General features: G+C 42.2%; 1 protein-coding gene across 1 annotated transcript; it reads right to left on the bottom strand.

The window, feature by feature from the left end:
- Positions 1-2,303: 2,303 nt before the first annotated feature.
- Positions 2,304-10,011, bottom strand: GZMA (granzyme A; the record flags this gene model as incomplete). Its single annotated transcript, XM_080718133.1, has 5 exons — positions 2,304-2,465; positions 2,633-2,902; positions 3,093-3,234; positions 5,421-5,565; positions 9,912-10,011. 5 exons carry the CDS (start codon positions 10,009-10,011, stop codon positions 2,304-2,306), a joined length of 819 nt encoding a protein of 272 aa, XP_080574259.1.
- Between the last annotated feature and the right edge of the window lie 12,675 nt (positions 10,012-22,686).

The raw sequence follows: 22,686 nt of genomic DNA, 5'->3' as shown, positions 1-22,686 counted from the left end.
GAATGGATATTTGAGATTTTTCTAATTTTGACTTTTAAGAATAAGGCTGTCAGGTGTGGTGGTGCATGCTTGTAATCCCAGCATTTGGGAGGCTGAGACAAGAGGATGGAGGATCATAGTTCACAGATAGCCTCAGCTACTTAGTGAGGCCCTTTGCAACTCAGTGAGACCCTGTTTCAAAATAAAGAGTAAAGAATAGGGCTGGGGGTATAGCTTGGAGGTAGAATGCCCCTGGGTTCCATCATAGGTACCACACACACACACACAAAATAAAGCTACTGTGGATATTCTTGGACACATCTTTTGTGGTCCAAAGCACCCATTTCAGTTTGGTCTGTACCCAGGGTTGGAACTGTTAGATCATAAGATGTATATTTATTGAGTTTTAATAGAATTGCCAACTTTCCTAAAAAGTGCCCACATGTACTTCTACCAGCAATGAACAAGGGTAAAACACTTGTTTTAAATACAACTACTTTAAAAATGGAGCTCAAAGTCTGTACTAAGTATTGCTAGGAGGAAATGTTTCACCTTCTTATTGCAGTTAAAGTCCTAACTAGGAATCAATGATATTAATGATTGCAGTAAGTGTCTAAAGTGTAATCTTCTCTCTCTCTCCTCTCTCTCTCTCTCTCTCTCTCTCTCTCTCTCTCTCTCTCTCTCTCTCCTTTTTTTTTTGGTGGTACTGGGGTTCTTGGAAACCCTTCTACCTCTTGGCTACACTCCCAGACCTATTTTTATATTTTTATTTGGAAACAGGGTCTCTTAAGCCAGCAAGACTGGCTTCGAACCTGCGCGATCCTCCTGTCTCTGCCTCCCAAGCACGGGGATTACAAGCGTGCGCCACCACGCACGGCATGTAATCTTTTCTTTTGGAAATTGCACCAGACTTCGTTTTGTAGTAGAGGGCTGCACATTAAAGTCATTGAAGGAATTCACATAAAGAATACTATGTCCTGGGCTTCATCACATATTAATTAAATTAGATTCCCTAGATGTGAGTGTTGGGCACTGGTAATTTTTAAAGGGTCTGTTGAGTCTGATGAACAGCCATGGTTGAAAATCAGTGATCAGTATCTTAGTCATTCTAAGTTCTGTTCCTTCTTTTTGTTTTAAGAGGCTGTACCTCCTTTTTTTTGTGGTACTGGGAATGGAACCCAGGGGCATTCTACCTCCGAGCTACAACTCCAGCCGTATTTTTAAAAAATTCTTTATTTTTTGAAAGGGTATCACAGAGTTGCAAAGGGCCTCACTAAGTAGCTGAGGCTGTCTGCGAACTGTGATCCTCCTGTCTCAGCCTCTCAAATTCTGGGATTACAACCGTGCACCACCATGCCTGACTAAGAGGCTTTTTCTTGGTGTTGCTGTCTGTTCTTGGTTTAGACCCATATTTTGTGTGTGTGTGTGTGTGTGTGTGTGTGTGTGTGTATATACATATATATACATATATATATATATATATATATATATATATATATATATATATATATATGAATCTGATGGAAATGTAAGGAATCTGTTTATATGATCACATCTTGAAATGGCTATTGGGATAATGCCTATCTACTAAATTCAAAATGCTGAAGAAACATCATGAAGTGTTTTCCCAAAGAAAACTTTGTGGCCATAATTCATTACTCATTCCCTATACACAGCCCTTGTAACCACCATATTGATTAGACTCACCCAGGATCAAGGACAAGGAGAGTAGAGAAATAGCCTAGGTAATCTAAGGCTTAAATGCATACTACTAAGAAGCTCGGCTGACTGTCGTATTATTTCACGAGCTTCACTTATATCTCCTAGGATATAAATATCTATTCCTTATTTGCTGTTAGAAAACACTGTAAGTCATTTCTTATTTCTATTTCTTTTGTAGACTGAAGATCTTGCATATAAATAAGAAGATCAGATACTGATGTGTAACAATGGCCTTTGAAGGGCCGGCTTATTTCCTTTTTATAAAAACACTCCAGATTGTCTTTGCCCCACAGATTTGCTGAGCTCTTCACTGTATTTGTTACTAAAAAGAGCTGATTTTAACAGTAAACAGTAATCCCTTTTGGGTCCCACTGAGGTAGTGAAATGAGTAACTCAGGGAGAAATGTCCATGTTACTTGACACATCGGCGACTCTGGCCTTATCTCCCCTTTATGTTATCCATGAAGTTGCCACATGACTTTCCACTTTGCAGGTGGATCTGCCCCCTAATGTTGTAAGAGAGAAACAGGCACAGTCTTACCACTTGATTTTATTTGTGGTAACATTAAGAATTGACAAGGAGTGAAATGAAACACAGTTATCTAAACTGCCCCCTTGATGGTTTTAATTATCCAGTTGAGGTGTTTATTTGAAAGAAGAGTATAGACTCCAGGCCCTTGAGGATCTCCACATCTCCCCTGAAGGCCAAAGGAAGTGACTCCTCGGAAAGTGCCCTCACACAGCAAAGGGCCTCCGGAATCTCCCTGGGGAAACAAGAAGGTGGGTGGAGTCAGTGCTTCACATGAACACTAGAGGAATGGGGGTAATTTTACAGCGGTTACTAAGGAGTTATGATCACCTTGACTTCACTGAAAATTAGTGCTTCATGTCTTACTCTAGTAGCTAACACGTAGGATCTTATTTTACTTACATTACATGAGTCTTTCCCACCACGCAGACTTCCAGCACAAATCATATTCAGTCCAATCACAGGATTGAAGTTATAATGCTTATTATCATTGCAGATTTTTCTGTCTATGATGGTGACATTGACTTCTCTCAATATATCAGACATAGGTAACTTATTGTGAAACAAGCCCCACCCTGCAACTCGACAGGGGGTTCCTGGTTCTACATCAGCTCCTATTTTAGGTAGTTGAAGGATAGCCACGTTTTTATTAATTGTTGCCTTTTTGTTCAGCTGTTGGAAAACAAGTTATTAACAGAATGAGATAAATACTGACTTTTAAAAACTTAGATTCTAGTCCCACCTCTGAGATTCCCCCCTCCTTTATATAATTCTGTACCAGTAGAAACACTGAAGAAAGGTTTCCATGTAGGTGGCCAGATTGTAGGAGGTTCTATGACTCAAGACAATCAAGGGTACATACCTTCAGAAGTTTAAGATCCCCCTCGTGTGTGGACTTGTCATAGCATGGATAGGGAAACTCTTTCTTAACAAACATTAGCTGTTTTTCTGGCTCATCTTTGGTTATTGAGTGAGCACCAAGAATGACCTGGGACTTTTTGTTCCTGGAACAGACACAACCCTTTTTACTGGGTTTATTCTTTAATCAGGACCCGAACATCTTGTGTGTTGATCAGTTTCATTGTATCATTTGAAAATATGCTTCTTGTAGATATATTTTGTGGCTTGAAAAAAAATATGTGCTTTAAAGGGTAAAAAAATAAGACATGTATGAATCCATTGTCATTATTGTTTTAGTTTTACATTGCCGTAACAAAGCACCAGAGGATGGGTACTTTGTAAAGAACAGAGGTTTCCTTTAAGTCACAGTTTTGGAATCTAAGAGTATGGTGCTGGCTCTGCTTGGCTTCTGATGAGGGCCTCATGCTGTGTCAGCTTGTGGCATGAACGTGGAAGGGAAGCATGTGTGCAGAATAGCAGGTGCACAACAGAAAAAGTAAGAGAATGAGTCAAGGAAGATGAATTTGCTTTATACCTACCTGCTTTCATGGTAACTAACACACTCTCAAGGCTACATTAATTCCTTCATGAGGGTGGAGCCTCCATAATCTAGTTATCTTTTAAAGTTTCTACCACCTCTCCATAATGTTAAATTGGACATCAAGCATCAGCACATGGACCTTTAAGGACAAACTGTCTCCAAACCATGGTAATCATCATTTTCCACCAGCTTATTTATTAAAAGCTAAACAAAGTTTATGAAAAATAAGAGAATTCCATCGCAACAAAGCCAAAATTTGTGCTTTTCTTTCCTCCTTTCTCTTCCTGGTTAGCTGTGATAGAGAATTAGACTGCAGATTACCAGAACACAAAAATCTCAGTAATCCAGAGGCAGAAGCCAGAAGCACCTGATAGTTGTAGATTAATGGACTGAAGGGAACTTTAAAAAAGAACTAAAAACTCATCTTAAGCCGGGCGTGGTGGCGGATGCTTGTAATCCCCGCACTTGGGAGGTGGAGACAGGAGGATCACACAGGTTCGAAGCCAGCCGCACTGGCTTAAGAGACCCTGTTTCCAAAAATAAAAAAATAGGTCTGAGAGTGAGTGTAGCCCGGAGGCAGAAGAACTTCCAGGAACCCTGGTACCACCAAAAAAACAAACAAACAAACAAACAAAAAAACCCCTTATCTTAAGTGGAAAAACTTCCAGAAACAGGTGGTTGCTCAGCAAAGGCCCCTATTTGCATGGTACTGAGTGGGTGCATATTGTAGACACAGTGGTCAGAATGAGGGGCCAAGTTTTATTACAATGAACAAAACCAAAATACTCTCTGGTGTACTAAAGCTCAAGGCTATAATCATTCACAGCCTATTATAAACTATACCAACTGATATCCACACTACTTCCTCCATTGCACCAGCTGTGATTGGTCTCACTGAGGACATTAGAATGGCACTTTCCAGTAGAGCATACTTTGATGATGAAATGTTCTGTAAATCTGCCCAGTCCAATATGGCAGCCACTAGCCATCCATGGCAACCAAGGACTTAAAATGTGCATGGGATCAAGGGAGGGGGAGGGAATGGGATGGGATTGGATGAGGGCTGATTGGATGATGCGTGATTGTATACCCTCTCAAGTCTTGTATTCCAATGTGATATATGATTACAATGCACCAATAAAAATAAATTAAATAAATAAATAAAGATAACCTAAAAATAAAATAAAATAAAATTCTGTGAGAAAAAAATGTGATAAGTAGGTAACCGAGAAAGTAAACTTGTAATTTTATTTAGCTTAATTAATTTAAGGTTACATAGCCACATATCCCTATCATCTTGAACAACCCAGGTTTAGAGGCTTGGTTAAGGGAGTGGAGAAAAGACCAGATGTGGGGAGAGGTTTCAAGGTAGTTGACAGGGGAATAGAGATGGCTGAAGGAGTGAGAGGGATACAGGAAGGTAGTGGAGACAAGCTTTCTCTACTTGATGGCTGTGCCAGGCCCCTGGCACTGAAACTTTGACCCTTCTGTGCTGTGGCTAATGGCTTCACAGACCTGTACCTGTACCAGCTCTCTTCAGAAAGAGATTGTGGATGGTGCTTCCTCATTGGCTTGATTCTTTGTGGCATCCTAGGCTTAACTTCCTTTTGGGCTAAAGCCAACTCCTCAAGACTTAAGTGAGAAGAAGATAGATGTGGCTTTCCAGTGGCTCAGTGGGATGCACTCTTTGTATTATTCCTCCAAATTAGAGTATCTTCACAAAAGTGTTTTTAAAACCCAGGCACTTACAGGTCACAGTGAGCCGCAGTCAACACCCAGTCTTTTGCAATCAAAGTGCCAGCACAGATGTTTTCTCTGTTCAGTTTAAGTAAGACCATGTAGGGTCTTGAATGAGGAGCTACTTGATTTCCTCCAATAATTTGTACACAGCCATCTATTCGATAGAAAAAGGCAAATAAGATCAAACCAAAGAACTTTTCATAAAGTCATGTTTCCAAGAAAAGCCATGCTTTTCCCACTTAGAGAAAGCATACCTCCCCTCCCACACCCCAGATTCACTCTAGGAAGACCTTGGACATCTTACTGTAAATCCGGTCCCTGTTGGACTCTCTGAGAGCCCTTTGCTGTCATGGTCACAGGAACCATGTCATTGGCGTTCCAAGTATCACCAGGCTGGAAATCTATCACAAAGCTTTAACATCAGGCCTTGCAAAAGACAGCGCATTGGTTTATACCAGCTGCTGTTGCTGCAGGAAATGTGAGTAGTGCTGATGACTGTGAGTGAACCCATTTCCTTCTGGCTGGGTATTAATTTGGGGAGGAAGAGAAGGATTCCTTTTTCACTCCAAGCCCTTACAAAAGCATGGCGCACAAACTGATATCAGTACCTTTTAGCTGTGCCCTTCTATGAGTCCTTTGGTCATTGTGAGGTATTTGGTTATTGAATTACACTGTCCTCATTAATGGGTTGAGAGAATATCGTCTATTGCGCCTAAGGATTTCCTTCAGTTTCCAGGCCAAACCAGCTATTTTTATCTAAGGTCTTTCCAATGAGGTAGGGAGAAGGAGGAGATATGATGTAAGTAGAGAATTCTACCTAAGTAAAATTTCCATGATGATAGATTAGGCATATAGAGAACAATGACCTAAACACAAGGCAAACTGTACATGCTGGTTGGGAGGACCTGTGTCTTTGTGACATACTCTTAGCTCTCCACCTTCTGCACCAGCTGTTCCTGAATTCTCCTAAAACATTTCTCCTGACTGTTGGCAGAGACCTGTATTTTCTTGAATAGGGCATAATACCTTTAGTACATAACTTAAAGCTAATTAATTGCCAAATTCACAGAAAGGTATCAATGATAGGTCTAGAAACTTCATCAGGTCTGATAAGGGGTAAGAAAAGGGAAAGGAAATAACCACAAGTACTTTGCTTTCCGCAAGGGAAATGGGAAGATGAGATTGTAGGGTCTAGAAATAAAAGGGTAAGAGAACTTACAGAAACCCAAAAACTTTACTCACATCCTGTTTTTTCCCTAGGGCGGTGAGTCATGTATAGATAGATTTCAAAGGTACTTCTGAACTTTATGAGCTACAGGAACCATAACCTCTTTTGATGCTATTTTGATGGCTCTGTGATTGCTTGGTTGATCACATAAACCAGCCTTCAGAATTAAGTCCACATCTGCCACCAACCACTCTTAGACAGGAACGGGGTAGGAGCTAGAGTAGGTGGGAAGCTTTTATAAACGGGCAACTTTTCCCTGTTCAGAACTGAATTAAGTGAGAATTTCTGAGGCTGGAGCTGTGTTGTTAATATTTTTCAAAAGTCGTCCAGATCATTCTAATGTGTAGGAGGGTTGAGACCACTAGTCCAGAGCATCAGCCTTGCTTTGCTGTGTCTGTTCCCTCTGTGCCCACTTTGCTTCCTCTGAACACAAGAAACAAAGTGGAGCAGAGCAGGTTGCTTTTGTTGCTTCCTTTGGAAAAAAAGATATGGTTAGATTTTTAAATCTGTCCTGTTTTCACTGATTGGGAGGACTTAACATGCCTGGGTGGGGTCACACTCTGCCATGCTTGTAATATGTCTGCTTTCCTTTGGTCTTAAATGTTCTGCAACCTTTATATTTAATTTTTATTCTCAGTATTAGGTGCAAGGTGAATTTCCCTGGGACTTACTGGCATTCAAGTAATTATTTAAGCCCCTGCTGACCATTTCTACCTTCAAAAGCTGATGGGCCTGAGAGAAAAAACATGACTGTTTTCATATTTGCCAGCAAAATCTATTCCAGCCCCCGGGTGGGCTTCACTTCCTTCCTTCACAGTAAATTTAGAACTACTCAGGAGCTATTACTTTTCTAGGTAAGATGCTACAAGTTTTATAGCATTTCAACCCATCCATGTGGAACTCACAAAAGTAGAAATACTGGTTCCCATTTACTGCATCAAAGAAGCAGCTTAGGCCCCTGGGTCCCCGACCCTGGGCGGGTGGGCAGGCGCTGGCGGGGCGCCCCTAGGCGACCCCCCTCTCCACCTGTAAGGACCCCGTGGTCTGGGCCCCTGGCCATGACCCCAGGCGGGTGGGCAGGCGCTGGCGGGGCACCCCTAGGCGAACCCCTCTCCACCTGGAAGGACCCTGTAAAAAAGGAAAAGAAAAAGAAAAAAGGAAAATATCGGAGAGGGATCAAGGAGGTGGCGGATGCCAGGATACTGGAGATGCAGACAAAACTTATTCAAATGAACTGGAATTATTGGAAAAATTCCCCACTAAGGAGGACTTCTTCTTCTCTACATTGTTAAGAATCTTGGACATCACCTGTAAGGAGAGAGACTTTAGCGGAGACCAAGGAGAAAGGCGGTGCTGAAAGCGGTCTCTGCATTGGCGGTGGAGAATTGTATTCAGGAGAAGCAGAAATTGGAGCCTACCAACCTTATTATTATTATTATTTTTTTGGAGAAATTACACCAAAGGGTGAATGCTACCGTCACGCATGCTTAGGAAGATTGGACAACATTCAGAGTGGAAAAAGAGCTTGGGAAAGATTTGAAATGGTGGAGGCAATGGCAGTGGCCAGTACTCAGGGGAGGCAGAGATCTGATACATTACACCTGGAACCTTTGAAGTAATGACCCCAGAGGCAGAATACTACCGCCACCACGCACCCTTGAGAACGTGGGACAAATAGTTGAGCGAAGAGGGTGCTCGGATTAGAGCCTGCCGAGGGGTGAGGCTGGCAATGGATGCAGCAAAGCTGGGATCGGAGCCTGCCGTGAGGCAAGGCCGGTGCTGGGGCCTCCGAGGCCGGGATCGGAGCCTGCCGAGGGGTTAGGCTGGTGCTGGGGCCAGTGGCCAGCATTGGAGCCTTCTGTGAGGCAAGGCTGTTATTGAGGCCTCTGAGGCAGGGATCGGAGCCTGCCGAGGGGTTAGGCCGGTGCTGGGGTCACCGAGGCCAGGATCGGAGCCTGCTGAGAGGTTAGGGCAGTGCCAGGGCCACTGACCGGCATCGGAGCCTTCTGTGAGGCAAGGCCACTATTGAGGCCTCCGAGGCCTGGATCGGAGCCTGCCGAGGGCTTAGGCCGATGCTGGGGCCATCGGCTAACATCGGAGCCTGCCGTGAGGAAGGCCGGTGCTGGGGCCTCTGAGGCCAGGATCGGAGATAGCTAAGGGGTTAGGCCAGTGTTGGGGCCAGCGAGGCCAGAACCGGGGCCTCCCATGAGGCAAGGCTGCTGCTTGAGTCAGCAAGGTCTGGATCAGTCTACCGGGTAGCCAGGCCACAACTGGGGCCGTCAAGAGTGGGATCAGTATTTGCAACGTGGCATGCACAGAGAAATATTGCATAAAATTAAAACCAGATGCTTCCCCTAATCAGCAATAACTAGGAGGAAACGGGCAACAGGAAGTGGTCTAGCTATAGAAAGGGCCCTATAGTGAAGCAATTAAGGTGACCAATCAGAGGGTATGGAATAGGGAGGATGGAGCCTCTTTAAAAAGCAGGAGGTACATAAACATATGTATCAAAGTTAATCACCAAACAAGCATGGGATCGAGGGAGGGGGGAAGGAATGGGATGAGGAGTGGATGAGGGCTAATTGGATGATGTGTGCTTGTATATCCTCTCAAGTCTTATATTCCAATGTGATGTATGATTACAATGTACCAATAAAAATAAATTAAAAAAGAAGCAGCTTAATAGAAAATACTATAACTCTCTTGAAGAGTTGGTGTGAAGACTTTCTCAATATCCTGCTGTATTCCCAAGGAGACTCTAGCCTAGAGAAAGTATTATAAAAATTTGAATCATTCCCGATTTGCATATGGTGTCTAGGTCAAATATGCTTTAGTTGTCTTTGAAAGTATGTATTTTCTGCAGAGATAGTAAGCTGACTAAGGCACCACTATTTGTTTACTGAGAGGAATAACTTATTTTCTTAACTTGAGTATTATGTTTGGTTGATAATTTTTTACATGTCCTTTTTGGAAAATGTTAAACTATAATTTGGCAGCAATAAATATTGATGATTCTGTTATCTTTTGAAAAAAAATATAAGAAGAAAAGAGTTTTTTTCCAAAATAAAGAAATATTTAGACTCCAAAAAAAGAATGCTAAATATTATATGGATTAGGGAAAAATATCTTCTCTCAGCATGGTAATATTATCAAAGCTTCACTATTCCATATATTACACATATTACCTAAATTCCATCTAGCTTATATTATAGATAGTACTTAAGCACATTTAGCTTAATGGTCATGATACAAATGACAAGAATTAATCTTACCTTTTGGAATTAGCAGGAGAAAAATGACAACTGAAAGAGAAGATGCCAGAAATGTGCAGGAGTTCCTCATTGTGGCTGGTGTCCCCACATCAATCAACATGAAAATCGTGTTTTATCTCTTGACTGCCTCCACCTATATACACGCACAGAGGATGTGGTTTCCTTCTCTCTCTCTCTCTCTCTCTCTCTCTCTCTCTCTCTCTCTCTCTCTCTCTCTTCTCATTTCATCATTAGCATCAAGAAATGAAACATAAGCAAGGGAGAACAGTGAATGGTCGCTGGCTGCCAGGGCCTGATTCTTCATGCCAGGGCTAACCAGGGAGAGAGTGGAGCAAGGGAGCCTTGTCTCCATCAGAACACAGAACTCAAGAAGACTTCGAAAGGTCTCGGCTAAGATTATGAAGATGCCTTCATTAGCATTGATGTTATCCTCAAAGTCTATGAGTGAAATTTCCTTGAACACTTAAATATCAGAGCTTTAAAAATGTCCTAGAATGGGTTACCAATCAAATTTCTTTCTAGCTGTACCTTTGAGCCATATAAGAATTAATAGGTCCTGTGCAAATGGAGATCAGACTTAAGCACACACAAGCTCCCGCCTCCATTTTCCTGCTCCTCTTTGTGAGAATGATTATTGCACGTCTGCCTGGAGTATGTGGCGAGTGTGTGGCAAGGGATAGTGGGGTAGGGGCTGTTGGCCCCTGTAAGCTCTCTAATGGGGTTTGCCCTGATTGTTCAATGTTACAACTTTAGATATTGAAGGTATCTTGAGTTTCTCTCTCTCTCCCTCCCTCCTTTTCCCCAGACTTAGTTGAGGAGAGTGGGAGGTAGGCATGGCTCTTTTGTCCCAGGATTGAGGAATGTCTCACTCTAAACAGGATCAAGTGCAGTCCTTGGGGGGAACCCTCTTTAGCGATTTTTTTTTTTTTTGAGCTGAGGATGTGGTCTCTATCGTGATGCACATATTTTGTCAAGATGTGTTGAGCCAACCATCCCATCCCATTGACCGCTTTAGACGTAGTGGTTAGTTTTTTTAGAAGTCATACGACCTTAGAAAGGGCCCTGCTGAGACCCCTAGGTTTCATTTTCCAAGATCTGACGAATGCATTAAAATTCAGTCATTTCCAGTAAAAGCAGTGGGATACCCTTTTTCTGGTTTTGATGAGTAATTTTACTGAAGACTTTTTTTTTAGAAAACAAAACTTTAATTGCATGTACTGAAGATATTTTAAAGGAGATATTAACAATTTTGTTTCTATGTGACTATGGTTGCTATTCCTCCATTTATGTTGATATTTAACAGCTTTATTAAATATAATTTATGCATCATGAAACTGACCCATTTAAAGTATATAATTCAATGGATTTTCATATATTTACTGAGCTTAGTAGTTATCACCATAATTTAATTGCAGAACACTTTCATCATCCCCAAAGAAGCCTTGTACCCATTACCTGTCACTCTCATAAGGCAAGCTACAATTCACTTTTTGTTTCCATAGATTTGCCCATTCTGGATATTACAGATAAATAAAATCATATATTATTTAGTCTTTCGTGACTGACTCTTTTCACTTAGCATAGTGCTTTTGAGGTTCATCCATATCAACCTATAGCAGTATTTCATTTCTTTTTCTAAATGCTTTTATTGGTGTATTATAATCAAACATCATAGTAAAGTTCAAAGTAATCCAAACATACATGCACACAGCACTTGATGTGTTTTCTTCTGGACCCAAAACTTGCTCCTTCTCTTCCCCGTGCTTGCTAGCAAGATGGGTAGCGGTACTTTCACATATGAACAGACATAGTATTATTTGAACTGTTCCCTTCATCGTACTCCTTTTCCCCTCCCACCTCGATTCCCCGGTCCCCTTCCACTATTCTACTGGTTTCTCTTCCTCATATTTCTATCTAAAGTTCCTTTTGTTTCCTATTTTCTCTCTAGCTTCCACATATGGGAGAAAACATATGACCCTTTTTGTGACTGGCTAATATCATTTAGCTTAATATTCTTAAGTTCTATCCATTTTCTTGCCAGTTACCTAATTTTGTTCTTTATGGCGGAGTAAAATTCTATTGTGTGAATATATCACATTTCTGTTATCTATTCGTCTACTGACAGACATCTATGTTGGTTCTGTAATTTGCTATTGTCAATTGTGCTAATATCCACCATAGAAGACATGATTTCCATGTATCACTATAGTATTTTGACTTTAATTCCTTTGGAAAGTACCCAGGAATGATATAGCTAGGTTGGATGCTGTCCCCAGGCCTAGTGTCCTCCAAGAGGATCTTCATAATGGCTATACTAATTTGCAATCCCACCAACACTGTATAAGGGTTTCTGCTTCCCCACATCTTCCCCGGCACTTATTATTGTTTGTATTCTTAAGAATTGCTATTTTAACTGGAGTGAGATGGAATCTCAGGACAGTTTTGATTTGCATTTCTCTGATTACTAATGATGTTGAGCATTTTTATATATTTATTAGCCATTTGTGTTTCTTTTTATTAGTTAATAGTTAATAATGTTCCATTTTATGGATATGGCATATTTTATTTATTCATCAATGGATAGATATTTGGCTTATTTATACTATTCAGTTATTATGAATATGCTTTTATGAACATTCATGTACAAATATTTATTTATTTATTTATTTATTTATTTATTTATTTATTTATTTGGTGGTGCTGGGGTTCCTGGAAGTCCTTCTACCTCCAGGCTACACTCCCAGACCTATTTTTATATTTTTATTTGGAAACAGGGTCTCTTAAGCCAGTGAGTCTGGCTTTGAATCTGAGCGATCCTCCTGTTTCTGCCTCCCAAGCATGGGGACTACAAGGGGGTGCCACCACACCTGACAAAGGAAATTCAGTCTTTTTTTTTTGGTGGGAAATAGGCTCTCAGCAACTTAGTGAGACTCTGTTTAATAAGCATCAATTTGTAAAACTGATATGATTGAATTACATATACATGTTCTTATTTTTGAAAGCAGAAAATATTAACTAAAGTTAATTTTCTGACTTATTTATTTGATGTGGTACTGGGGATGGAACCCAGGAACATTCTACCTCTCAGCTATACCCCCAGTTCTATTTTTTAGTCTTTATTTTGAAACAGGGTCTCACTGAGTTGCAAAGGGCCTCACTAAGTAGTTGAGGCTGTCCTCCAACCGTGACCCTCCTGTCTCAGCCTCCCAAATGCTCAGATTACAATCGTGTGCCACCACTCCCAGTTTCTGAGTTTTTTAGAATACATTTTATTTGATTATACACATTTTGTTTGTATTATTTTTGTATAATTTTTATAAGGATGAAAGTGATTAAAGATTTAATATGATAAAATAAGTAATAGAAAAAAAGTCAAGAAAATGATATTTACTGCATTTCCCCCCAAAAATGCACATGTTTTACATTTTTATACTCTTTGTTGATCCAAATACATTTAGGATTAGGGAAATTTTATGATATTAAAACATTTATATCAATCTTAAATTTGTGTATATGCATGCATATATAACATGCATAAAATATGATAGTCTTTCTCCATATTATTGGTGATATATATTTATTTTTATTAGAAGATAGCAATCTATTTTTATTAATAAATAGCAATTTATTTATTAATTTTTAATTTATTTTTAATTTTTATGTGGAACATATTGAAAATGGCATTAATTCAGACTATGCTTGGTACCCTCCTCCCCACTTTTCCTTTCCCCCCTCCCAACAATGAGTGTCCAGGTTAACCATGCTGTATTTATATTTTTACACAAATTTGGATATAGCTTCTTCATTAGTCAACCTCAGCCTCCTTCCTTTCCTATCCTTCCATTCTAGCTTTGGTGAGGTTTCTCCTCATTGTCTGGAGTCCTTCTGGTATTCCTAATAATCTCTAGTTTGAGCATATTAGAGAAAACATAAGTCCCTTCTCTCTCTGTGCTTGGCGGATCTCATTTAACATAATGTTCTCTAGGTCTTTCCATCTTCTTGCTAATGACACGGTTTTGTTCTTCTTTATAGCTGAGTAGAATTCCATTGTGTGTATTTCCCATAATTTTGCAATTTATTCATCTGTTGATGAAGACCTAGGTTGGTTCCATATTTTGGCTATTACGAATTGTGCTGCTATGAACATGGGTGTGCATATGTTATTGTAGTTCTCTGATTTCAACCCTTTTGGACAAATACCCAGGAGAAATACGCTGGATCATATGGTGGATCTATTCCCAGTTTTCTAAGGAATCTCTACACTGATCTCTATAGTGGCTGAACTAGTTTGCACTCCCACCAACAGTGTAAAAGAGTTCCTGTTTCCCCACATCCTCACCAACGTTTGTTGTTATTTGATTTCTTTATGGTTGCCGCTCTGATTGGGGTTAGATGGAATCTCAGCGTAGTTTTGACTTGCATCCCACATCTTTTCATGTATCTATTGGTCTTTGTATCTCTTCTTTTGTGAAGTGTCTATTCAGTTCAGTTGCCCATTTCTTGATTGGGTTATTTGTTTTGCTAGTGTAGAATCTTTTGAGCTCTTTGTATATTCTGGATATTAGCCCTCTATCCGAGTGGTGGCTGGTAACTCTGGACTTTAATACCCTGACCTGGATCAGCAACTTTTGTAAGTGTTCTGGTGCATGGTCGGACGTTCTTTTTGTCCAGGCTTTCTTTTTCCTGTAGTCACATCCCTCTGACCGCTCTCTCCCATCAGCCACCATTCTCCTGTCAGGAGCCATTTTGTGATGGTGCATAGTTGCTACCTTGTGATGTCACAGTCGCCACCTTGGTTGCCATCTTGTGATGTTACACAGTCGTGATCTTGTGACTCTATGCAGTCGCCATCTTGCTTGCCTCGTGGTGGCGTACAGGTACCATCTGGTGGTCTTGCCGAGTTATAGGCATGGTCGCCAGCCAGGGATTTTGCTGTCTGTCACAGGCACAGTCACCATTTTGTGGCAACATGTGGCTGCCAGTGTCTGACCCTGCTGGGTTGCAGGTGCCGCTTCTGAGGATTCAAATCCACAGGATCCCTCTTCATTGCCCCGACCACCGTCCTATCCTAGGACAGCCTCCCACTCTAACCCATTCCTTTCCCCACGCTCCCGCCATCCTCCCTTAAGGGACCAACCCTTAACTCCTTCTCACCTTCCCCTGTAGGTCACTCTACCTGCTCCAGGGATCCCCCTTCTCTCTTGGCCTCTGCGAGGTGGCCAGTGCAGAAGGCATAGTCCGCATCCATGTTCCTTTCTCCCTCCCTGACCTTGCTCAAATTGAAAGAAAACTGGGTTCTTTTTCTGCCAACACATCTGGTTTTATTAAAGAATTCCAATACATTGTACAAGCATACGATTTAATATGGCAGGATCTTCATGTTATTTTAACCTCTGCCTTAACTCTGTATGAATGTGATCATATTATAAAGGCTGCCTGGGAATGGGCCAACCAGGCACACTTAACCAACACAGTGCTCCTTATGGGAGCATCTGTGGTTCCTTCTGAGGATCCCCACTGGGATCATAAGCCAGCCCCTAATGGTAGGGGTGAGGGAATAAAAATGAGAGACCATATGATACAATGCCTTCTTGATGGCATGTGGGCTGCTTCCCATTAAGTGGTTAATTACGATAAACTTAAGTAAATCACCTGAGGTCCAGATAAAACCCCAGCTGTTTTCTTAATTGGCTTCAGGAGGCTTTTACCCTCTATACACACTTAGATCCATCTACTGAGGCAGGATATGTGATGTTGGCAACCCATTTCATTGGGCAACCATCCCTTGATATTTGGGGGAAAAAAAATGGTTGAGGATGGTCCTCAAACTCCTATCCAAGATATGGTAAACATGGCATTTAAAGTCTTTAATTCCAGGCCGGGCGTGGTGGCGCATGCTTGTAATTCCCGTGCTTGGGAGGCGGAGACAGGAGGATCGCGCAGGTTCGAAGCCAGTCTTGCTGGCTTAAGAGACCCTGTTTCCAAATAAAAATATAAAAAATAGGTGTCTGGGAGTGTATCCCAGAGGTAGAAGGGTTTCCAGGAACCCCAGTACCATCAAAAAATAAAAATAAAAAATAAAAAATAAAGTCTTTAATTTCACAGAGGAACAGGTAGAGAAGTAGTGTACACTCCGACTTCTCCAAAAGGCAGATTTGTAAGCTTGAGCCCTGGTAGCTGCCCTGTGGCCCATGGTGGAGGCTCGGCCCTTGGGATGACAAGCACCACCTTGGGGTGGAGGACAGCAATGACAACTACCTCCAGGAGCCTATTTTAAATGTGGGCACCAAGGTTACTGGGCCAAGAATTGCTCTCAGCCATGTCCATGTGCCTGGCATGTGGCCAGGAGGGACACTGGAAAAGTGAGTGCCCTTGGACAAGTGGTGAGTCCCAGGTGCCTCAACACCGAGGGATCACCCTTCCAGAGCAGGTCCCACCGCTGGCCATACTTGACTTGGCCAAAGACTGATGGCTCCCGGACTCCTCAACCTTGATCATCCTTACCAGGCCAGCGTAACTCTCAAGGTAGCGGGTAAGCCAATTGCCCACACCCTACAGGCCCTCTTTTACAGGAAAAATTACCCTGCCTGAGGCTCAAGCCAAAGCAGTCGTTAATCTAATACATAATTCCCTACACATGGGACCTATGGTGCTTAAACATTTCTTAAGCCCCTTTTTTTATTCTCCTCTCCTGCAACAACTGATTAGTAGTCAGTGCCTCCTGTTCTACTTGTGCTGCTGTTTCTCCCCAAGGAGGCCTTTGCCCCTCTTTTCCTACCCACCAAATGAGACGTGACACCCTAACAGGTTGGGTAGAGGCTTTTCCCTCAAAGGACAAGACAGCCAGCATGGTGGCCAACTCTATGCTCTATGCTTGGATATTATCCCTCGGTTTAGACTCCCCAATTCCTTATAGTCCAATAATGTACCAGCTTTAATTTCTAAGGTTACTCAACAGGTGGCACAGCCCTTGGCATTTCTTGGAAGCTCCACATCCCATATCGATTGCAGTCATCAGGAAAGGCACCTTTCTTCTTAGGGTTCCTGATTTGCCATTCTCACGATTTTCCTTTTCTTTTAATAGCCCCTCATCTATTAAAGTTACCGAGCTGTCCAAGGTAACCTCCAATCAACTCCCACTGCAGCCATACTCTCACCTGCCCACTTCCGAAGGACCTGCTCTCTCCTGGCCAAGAGGCCCCTACAACGCCTCCTGTCAGTAGGAATGTGTTATGGACTTGGTCATTGCCCAATATCACCAAAAGGTCGGGATGATAGGTTGGGTCCCTCCCTTCCCCCACAGAACCCCGCAGCGGGCACAGGAAGCAGAAACCTGAAGCCAGGGAAGAGATGTCATGAGACTCCAAACATTGTGAGACAGACTCCAGGCATTGTGAGGCTCTGGATGTTGTGAGAGAATCGGCATTCCCACACCTCTAGCCCCACCCTGACCCCCCACTTTAAATATCAGGGTACTTCTGCAACCCCTGCATGACTCTGCTGACCACATGGCTCATCGGCACCTTCCCGCATGGTCAGCAGACCTGCCTGAAGTGCCTGTTGATTAAAGCAGCTTTTGATAACTAGGCTGGTGTGTATCTCCTTCACTACCCCCATTCAATTTCAACGCTACACTGATGAGATGGTGGTGGTGGTGTTAATGTGACTTTTCATATATTATGAAATGTGTTAACATCTGGAAAATCTTATAACTCAGAGAATTTTTCCAAAAGGGCAGTGTCTGCTGTTCCATACATTTGTGTCTCAAATTGCTTACTTTTTCCAATGTAGCAGAATAGTGAATTGGCTATTAGAAAAAATGGTTGGAAACATATTGGTTAATTAAATAAATGTTTATTGACTGTGTATTAGATGACAGACATAATGCATAAGAAGCAAAGCTGAGGCAGATGCAGTTGTGCACACCTGTAATCCCAGTACTTGGGAGACTGGATGGCAGGTTCAAAGATTGCCTCAGCAACGTAGTGAGACCCTCAGTAACTTAGCAAGGCCCTGTTTCAAAATGATTATGAGCAAAGGCCTGCAAGGTCCTAAGACCAATAAGTCACGTCACACACAATTTGTCTTACCACAATGTCACAAGGTTTATTTAACACTCAAAGTTTATGGAACACAGAAACTTATGAGGAAATGTGTAAGTAAAGTTAAGCTAAGTTTGGATGCTGAGTGGGTGCTTTACCAAAGCTCATTAGCATTGAATGAGCATCAAACAATATACTCACAATAGCAAATCTAACAATTTAGGCAGAATAAATGTGCTAGAAAACAGACAAATTCTATACATTTAGAGCACTTCATTTACTTAGCAAAACAAGACAATACAAACAAACAGGGAGTAGGGAATAAGGAAATAAGGAACCAAGTCTAGGAATGGAAGAGGAGATTCTGGAGTTGTCCAAGCGTTGAGCAGGCTGGAGTCCCACTGGTCCCTGTCAGCAAGAAGAGTAGGACTGGAGCAGATGGCTGGACTGGAGTCACGCCCTCGGGCAGACTGTGTGGCCTAAGTGCTGCTCCTAGGAAGGCCGGTGTCTTTTCTTTTCTTTTCTTTTCTTTTCTTTTCTTTTCTTTTCTTTTCTTTTCTTTTCTTTTCTTTTCTTTTGTGGTACTGGGGATGGAACCCAGGGGCCTTCTACCTCCGGGCTATACTCCCAGACCTATTTTATATTTTATTTAGAAACAGGGTGTCACTAAGTTGCTGAGAGCCTCACTAAGTAGCTGAGGCTGGCTTCAAACCTGTGTGATCCTCCTGTCTCAGCCTCCCAAGTGTTGGGATTACAAGCGTGCGCCATCACACCTGGCTCGGCCGGTGTCTTTACTCGACTTTCTGGGCATTTCCCAGTGTCTTTGGCAAGCTTATCTAGGCTCACTGAACCATGCCAGACTCCTGTTATTAGTCTAAATGTATTGAGGATGTAAGCTCATCAGAAGTGAGAGACATTTTATGATCCAAGGGTCTAGTATCAACTGCATCACAGGCGTGCTGGTGTGACCCTATGCTGACGTGGAAGAAAAGTTTCTGAAGCTCTATGCTGGCATGTCTGAGCAAGTTGTTTATGAGTTCTTAAAAATTGTTTTATATCCCATGCTCTATACAAAAATAAAAATAAAATAAGGCTGATGTGGCTCAGAGGTAGAATGCCTCTGGATTCAATCCCCGGTACCACTAAAAAATAAAATAAAATAAAATAAAATAAAATAAAATAAAATAAAATAATAATAATAAATTAGAGCAGAGGGTGAGAGCAGGGGGTATAGCTCAGAAGGAAAATACCTTGGCCTTGGTTTTCACACACACACACACACACACACACACACACACACACACACACACACAGCAGTGGTGAACAAAATGAATTTAATCTTGCTATTATGGATTATAAAATGTAGTAAGAAATTTTACAAATATATAAAATAATTTAAAATTGTCATAAGTATCATAAAGAAAAAAAGTGGTACTAAAATGGAGAATACTAGGGGAAGGCCTGGTTTAGAGTGGGGGCTAGAACAGGCTTTTCTGAGCAACTGACATTTTTTTTTTCTTGTGATGCTAGGAATTAAACCCAGGACCTTGTACATGTTAGGCAAATACTCTACCCCTGAGCCGCATCCCCAGCTCCTCACGGATGACATATAAGCTGAGACCTGCAGGCCGTAAAGGAACCCCCTGAGAAAACCCTGGTGTGGGTGGGCGAGTGTGGGTGGGTGAGTGTGAGTGCCTGAGGGGGTGGGGTGTGCGTGGGTGGGTGAGTGAGTGTGTGGGTGGGGGGGCGGCTCACACCTGGGGAAGTGAGGCCTGGTGAGCAGCCCGAGTGGCACGTGCCAGGCAGATAGGTCAGATCCTGCAGAACCTTGTATGTTGTGATAAAACGTTTAAATGATTTTTTCCCAAGTACTGGAAAAGTCCTGTTAGAGTATATTTTTTTTACACATTTTTGGAACTTGAAGGTGCTCTTGTTCACTCTCTGACAGATTGGGGGATCTGGGCTTAGAGAGCTTCACTGGTTTCTTCAAGGGCCCTGGAAAGATGGAGGTGGACGCGCCTTCCAGGCACGGCACGGCCTCTCACTCTCCGAAGCCCCAGAGATGGAGCGATGAGGAACTGCCCCTATGGAGCTTCTGCTGGGAGAAAGTACAGATCACTTTAAACAAGATAGCTTTGTGTTTTTACCAGGCAAACTGCTAAAGGTTAAAGTGCCTCGTTGGGCGTGGTGGCGCAAACTTGTAATCCCAGCATTCAGGGTGGGGGGCAGAGAATGGAGGATTGCCTTTGTCAGACAGCCTCAGAACTTAGCGAGGCCCTTTGCAACTCAGTGAGACCCTGTTTAAAAAAAATACTAAAAATAAGGCGTATGCTTGTAATCCCAGCTTTCGGGAGGCTGAGACTGGAGGATCGCAGTTCGGGAACAGCCTCAGCTACTTAGTGAGGTCCTCTGCAATTTAGTGAAACCCTGTTTCAAAATGAACAATAAAAAATAGGGCAGTGGGTGTAGATCAGAAGTCAAATACCCCTGGGTTCCTTCCCCAGACCTGAAAAAAAAAAAAAAGAACTGGGGGTGTAGGTCAGATGTAGAATGCCTCTGACCTAGGTTCCATCCTCAGGGCACAAAAATAAAGTGAAGTAAAATAAAATAAAGTACCTTGCATGTAGTAAACCTTCTCTATTTGAAATTGTCTCATTATATACAGAGAGATGTCTATTTCTACCTAGTATAAGGAAAAAAACACACATATTTATTGGTTTCTTTTAAGGACTTGTCATCTGCCCAATCTCATATAACCCTGGGAAGAAGTTATTATACCACCTAACATCTTTTCCAAGATCATGAGGGGTAACAGAAGCTTATTTTATTTATTTATTTATTTTTGGTTCTACTGGGGTTCCTGGAAGCCCCTCCGGGTTACACTCCCAAACCTACTTTATACTTTTTTATTTGGAAACAGGGTCTCTTAAGCCTGCGCTCTGGCTTGGAACCTGCCCGATCCTCCTGTCTCCGCCTCCCAAACACGGGGATTACAAGCGTGCGCCACCACGCCCGGCTAACAGAGGTTTAAATAGCCCCCAAATCACAGGGTTTCATGAGGATTAAATTAGGCAGCAGGTGCGAAATGCCTAACATAATGTCCAGCCCAGGTGAAACACTAAATAAATGAGAGATTGTTGTTATGCTGTTGGGCATTTCTGCCTCCCTCATCTACTGCTGCAGTTTGGGCTGAAGGATAAATAGCTGCTAATCAAGAGTCAGAACATTTATTTGTCAGTGATGCTTCTGAAGTGTTCCAGGCTCAGTTTCTTCCTCTGCATATTGAGGGAACTAGACTTGACTTTCTATTCTAAGTCAACAAGTAGTTTTATTCTAGTTTTCCTTTTTATCCCAAAATTTTATGAACAAAATTTATCAATTTTTTTTTTTTTTTTTGGTGGTACTGGGATTCCTGGAACCCCTTCTACCTCCGGGCTACACTCCTAGACCTATTTTTTTATATTTTTTATTTGGAAACAGGGTCTTTTAAACCAGCGCAGCTGGCTTCGAACCTGCGCGATCCTCCTGTCTCTGCCTCCCAAGCGCGGGGATTACAAGCGTGTGCCACCACGCCCGGCCTTCCATACCTTTTTAATTAAATAGATTTAATAAAAATTTGAGCCGGGCGTGGTGGCACACGCTTGTAATCCCCGCGCTTGGGAGGCAGAGACAGGAGGATCGCGCAGGTTCGAAGCCAGCCGCGCTGGCTTAAGAGACCCTGTTTCAAAAATATAAAAAATAGGTCTGGGAGTGTAGCCCGGAGGTAGAAGGGCTTCCAGGAATCCCAGTACCACCAAAAAAAAAAAAAAAAAAAAAAAGGTATGGAAAAGCACTCCAGAGGACTCATGTTTACCACCCTGCAAACTAAGAAAGGAAAGACAGACAACAATAAAAATGATCAAGAAGCTTGAGTAGTAAAGGGGAATATGCCTGCTTAAGAATCAGACCCTCGGGCTATGAGGGTTTGTCCATGTTATTAATTCATTAAAAGAATTTATTGAACACTTGGATACACACACACACACACACACACACACACACACACACACACCATCTTGTTAGGGGGTTGAAGAGTGTGAATTGGGGATGTATACATTGTGCCATTCACACAGGTTTAAAAGATGGTTGACTATGTACCCAGGACACTTTTTGGGGGAGTTTTCCAGAATAGGGAAAATCCAGGGAAAATCCAGTGCAAATGCCTTACATTGTTTCAATGCCTGGTGAGCTGGAGGAAGAGCAAGAAGGCTGGAGTGGCTCAGAGCGAGTGAAGAAAGCACAGAGAAGATGAGGTCAGAGAAAGGCGGAGAGAAAGCATCGTGAGACACTGGGGGTCACTGTGCAGACGTTGCCCTTTACTCTGTGTGAAATCAGGAGGGCTCTGAGCAAAGGCGTGACCTGACCTGACCTGACGTTTTGAGCATGATCTTTTGGCTACTGCATTGGAAACAACCTGAGAGAAAGTAAGAGTAGTAGTGGGAAGCTTGGGAGAGGCAATTGCACCCAGAGACCATGGCGGCTTGGATATATTTCGAAGGTAGGGCAGGTCTAATTCCACTGCAGATTTAATGTGAAGTGTCAAGAACGAGGATTAAAGAAAACTCCAGAATTTTTAGTCTGAGTTCCTGGGAGGGTGGAGTTACCATGAAATAAAATAGCAAAGTCAAGAGTTGATGCCAATTTGAAAGGAAAAGACCAAGAAGTCTAATTCACCATTCAAGTGGAGTTGTTGA

The sequence above is a fragment of the Muscardinus avellanarius genome (assembly GCF_963383645.1).
Source record: "Muscardinus avellanarius genome assembly, chromosome: 1".
NCBI lineage: Eukaryota > Metazoa > Chordata > Mammalia > Rodentia > Gliridae > Muscardinus > Muscardinus avellanarius.
This window is presented reverse-complemented; position numbering and strand designations above follow the sequence as displayed.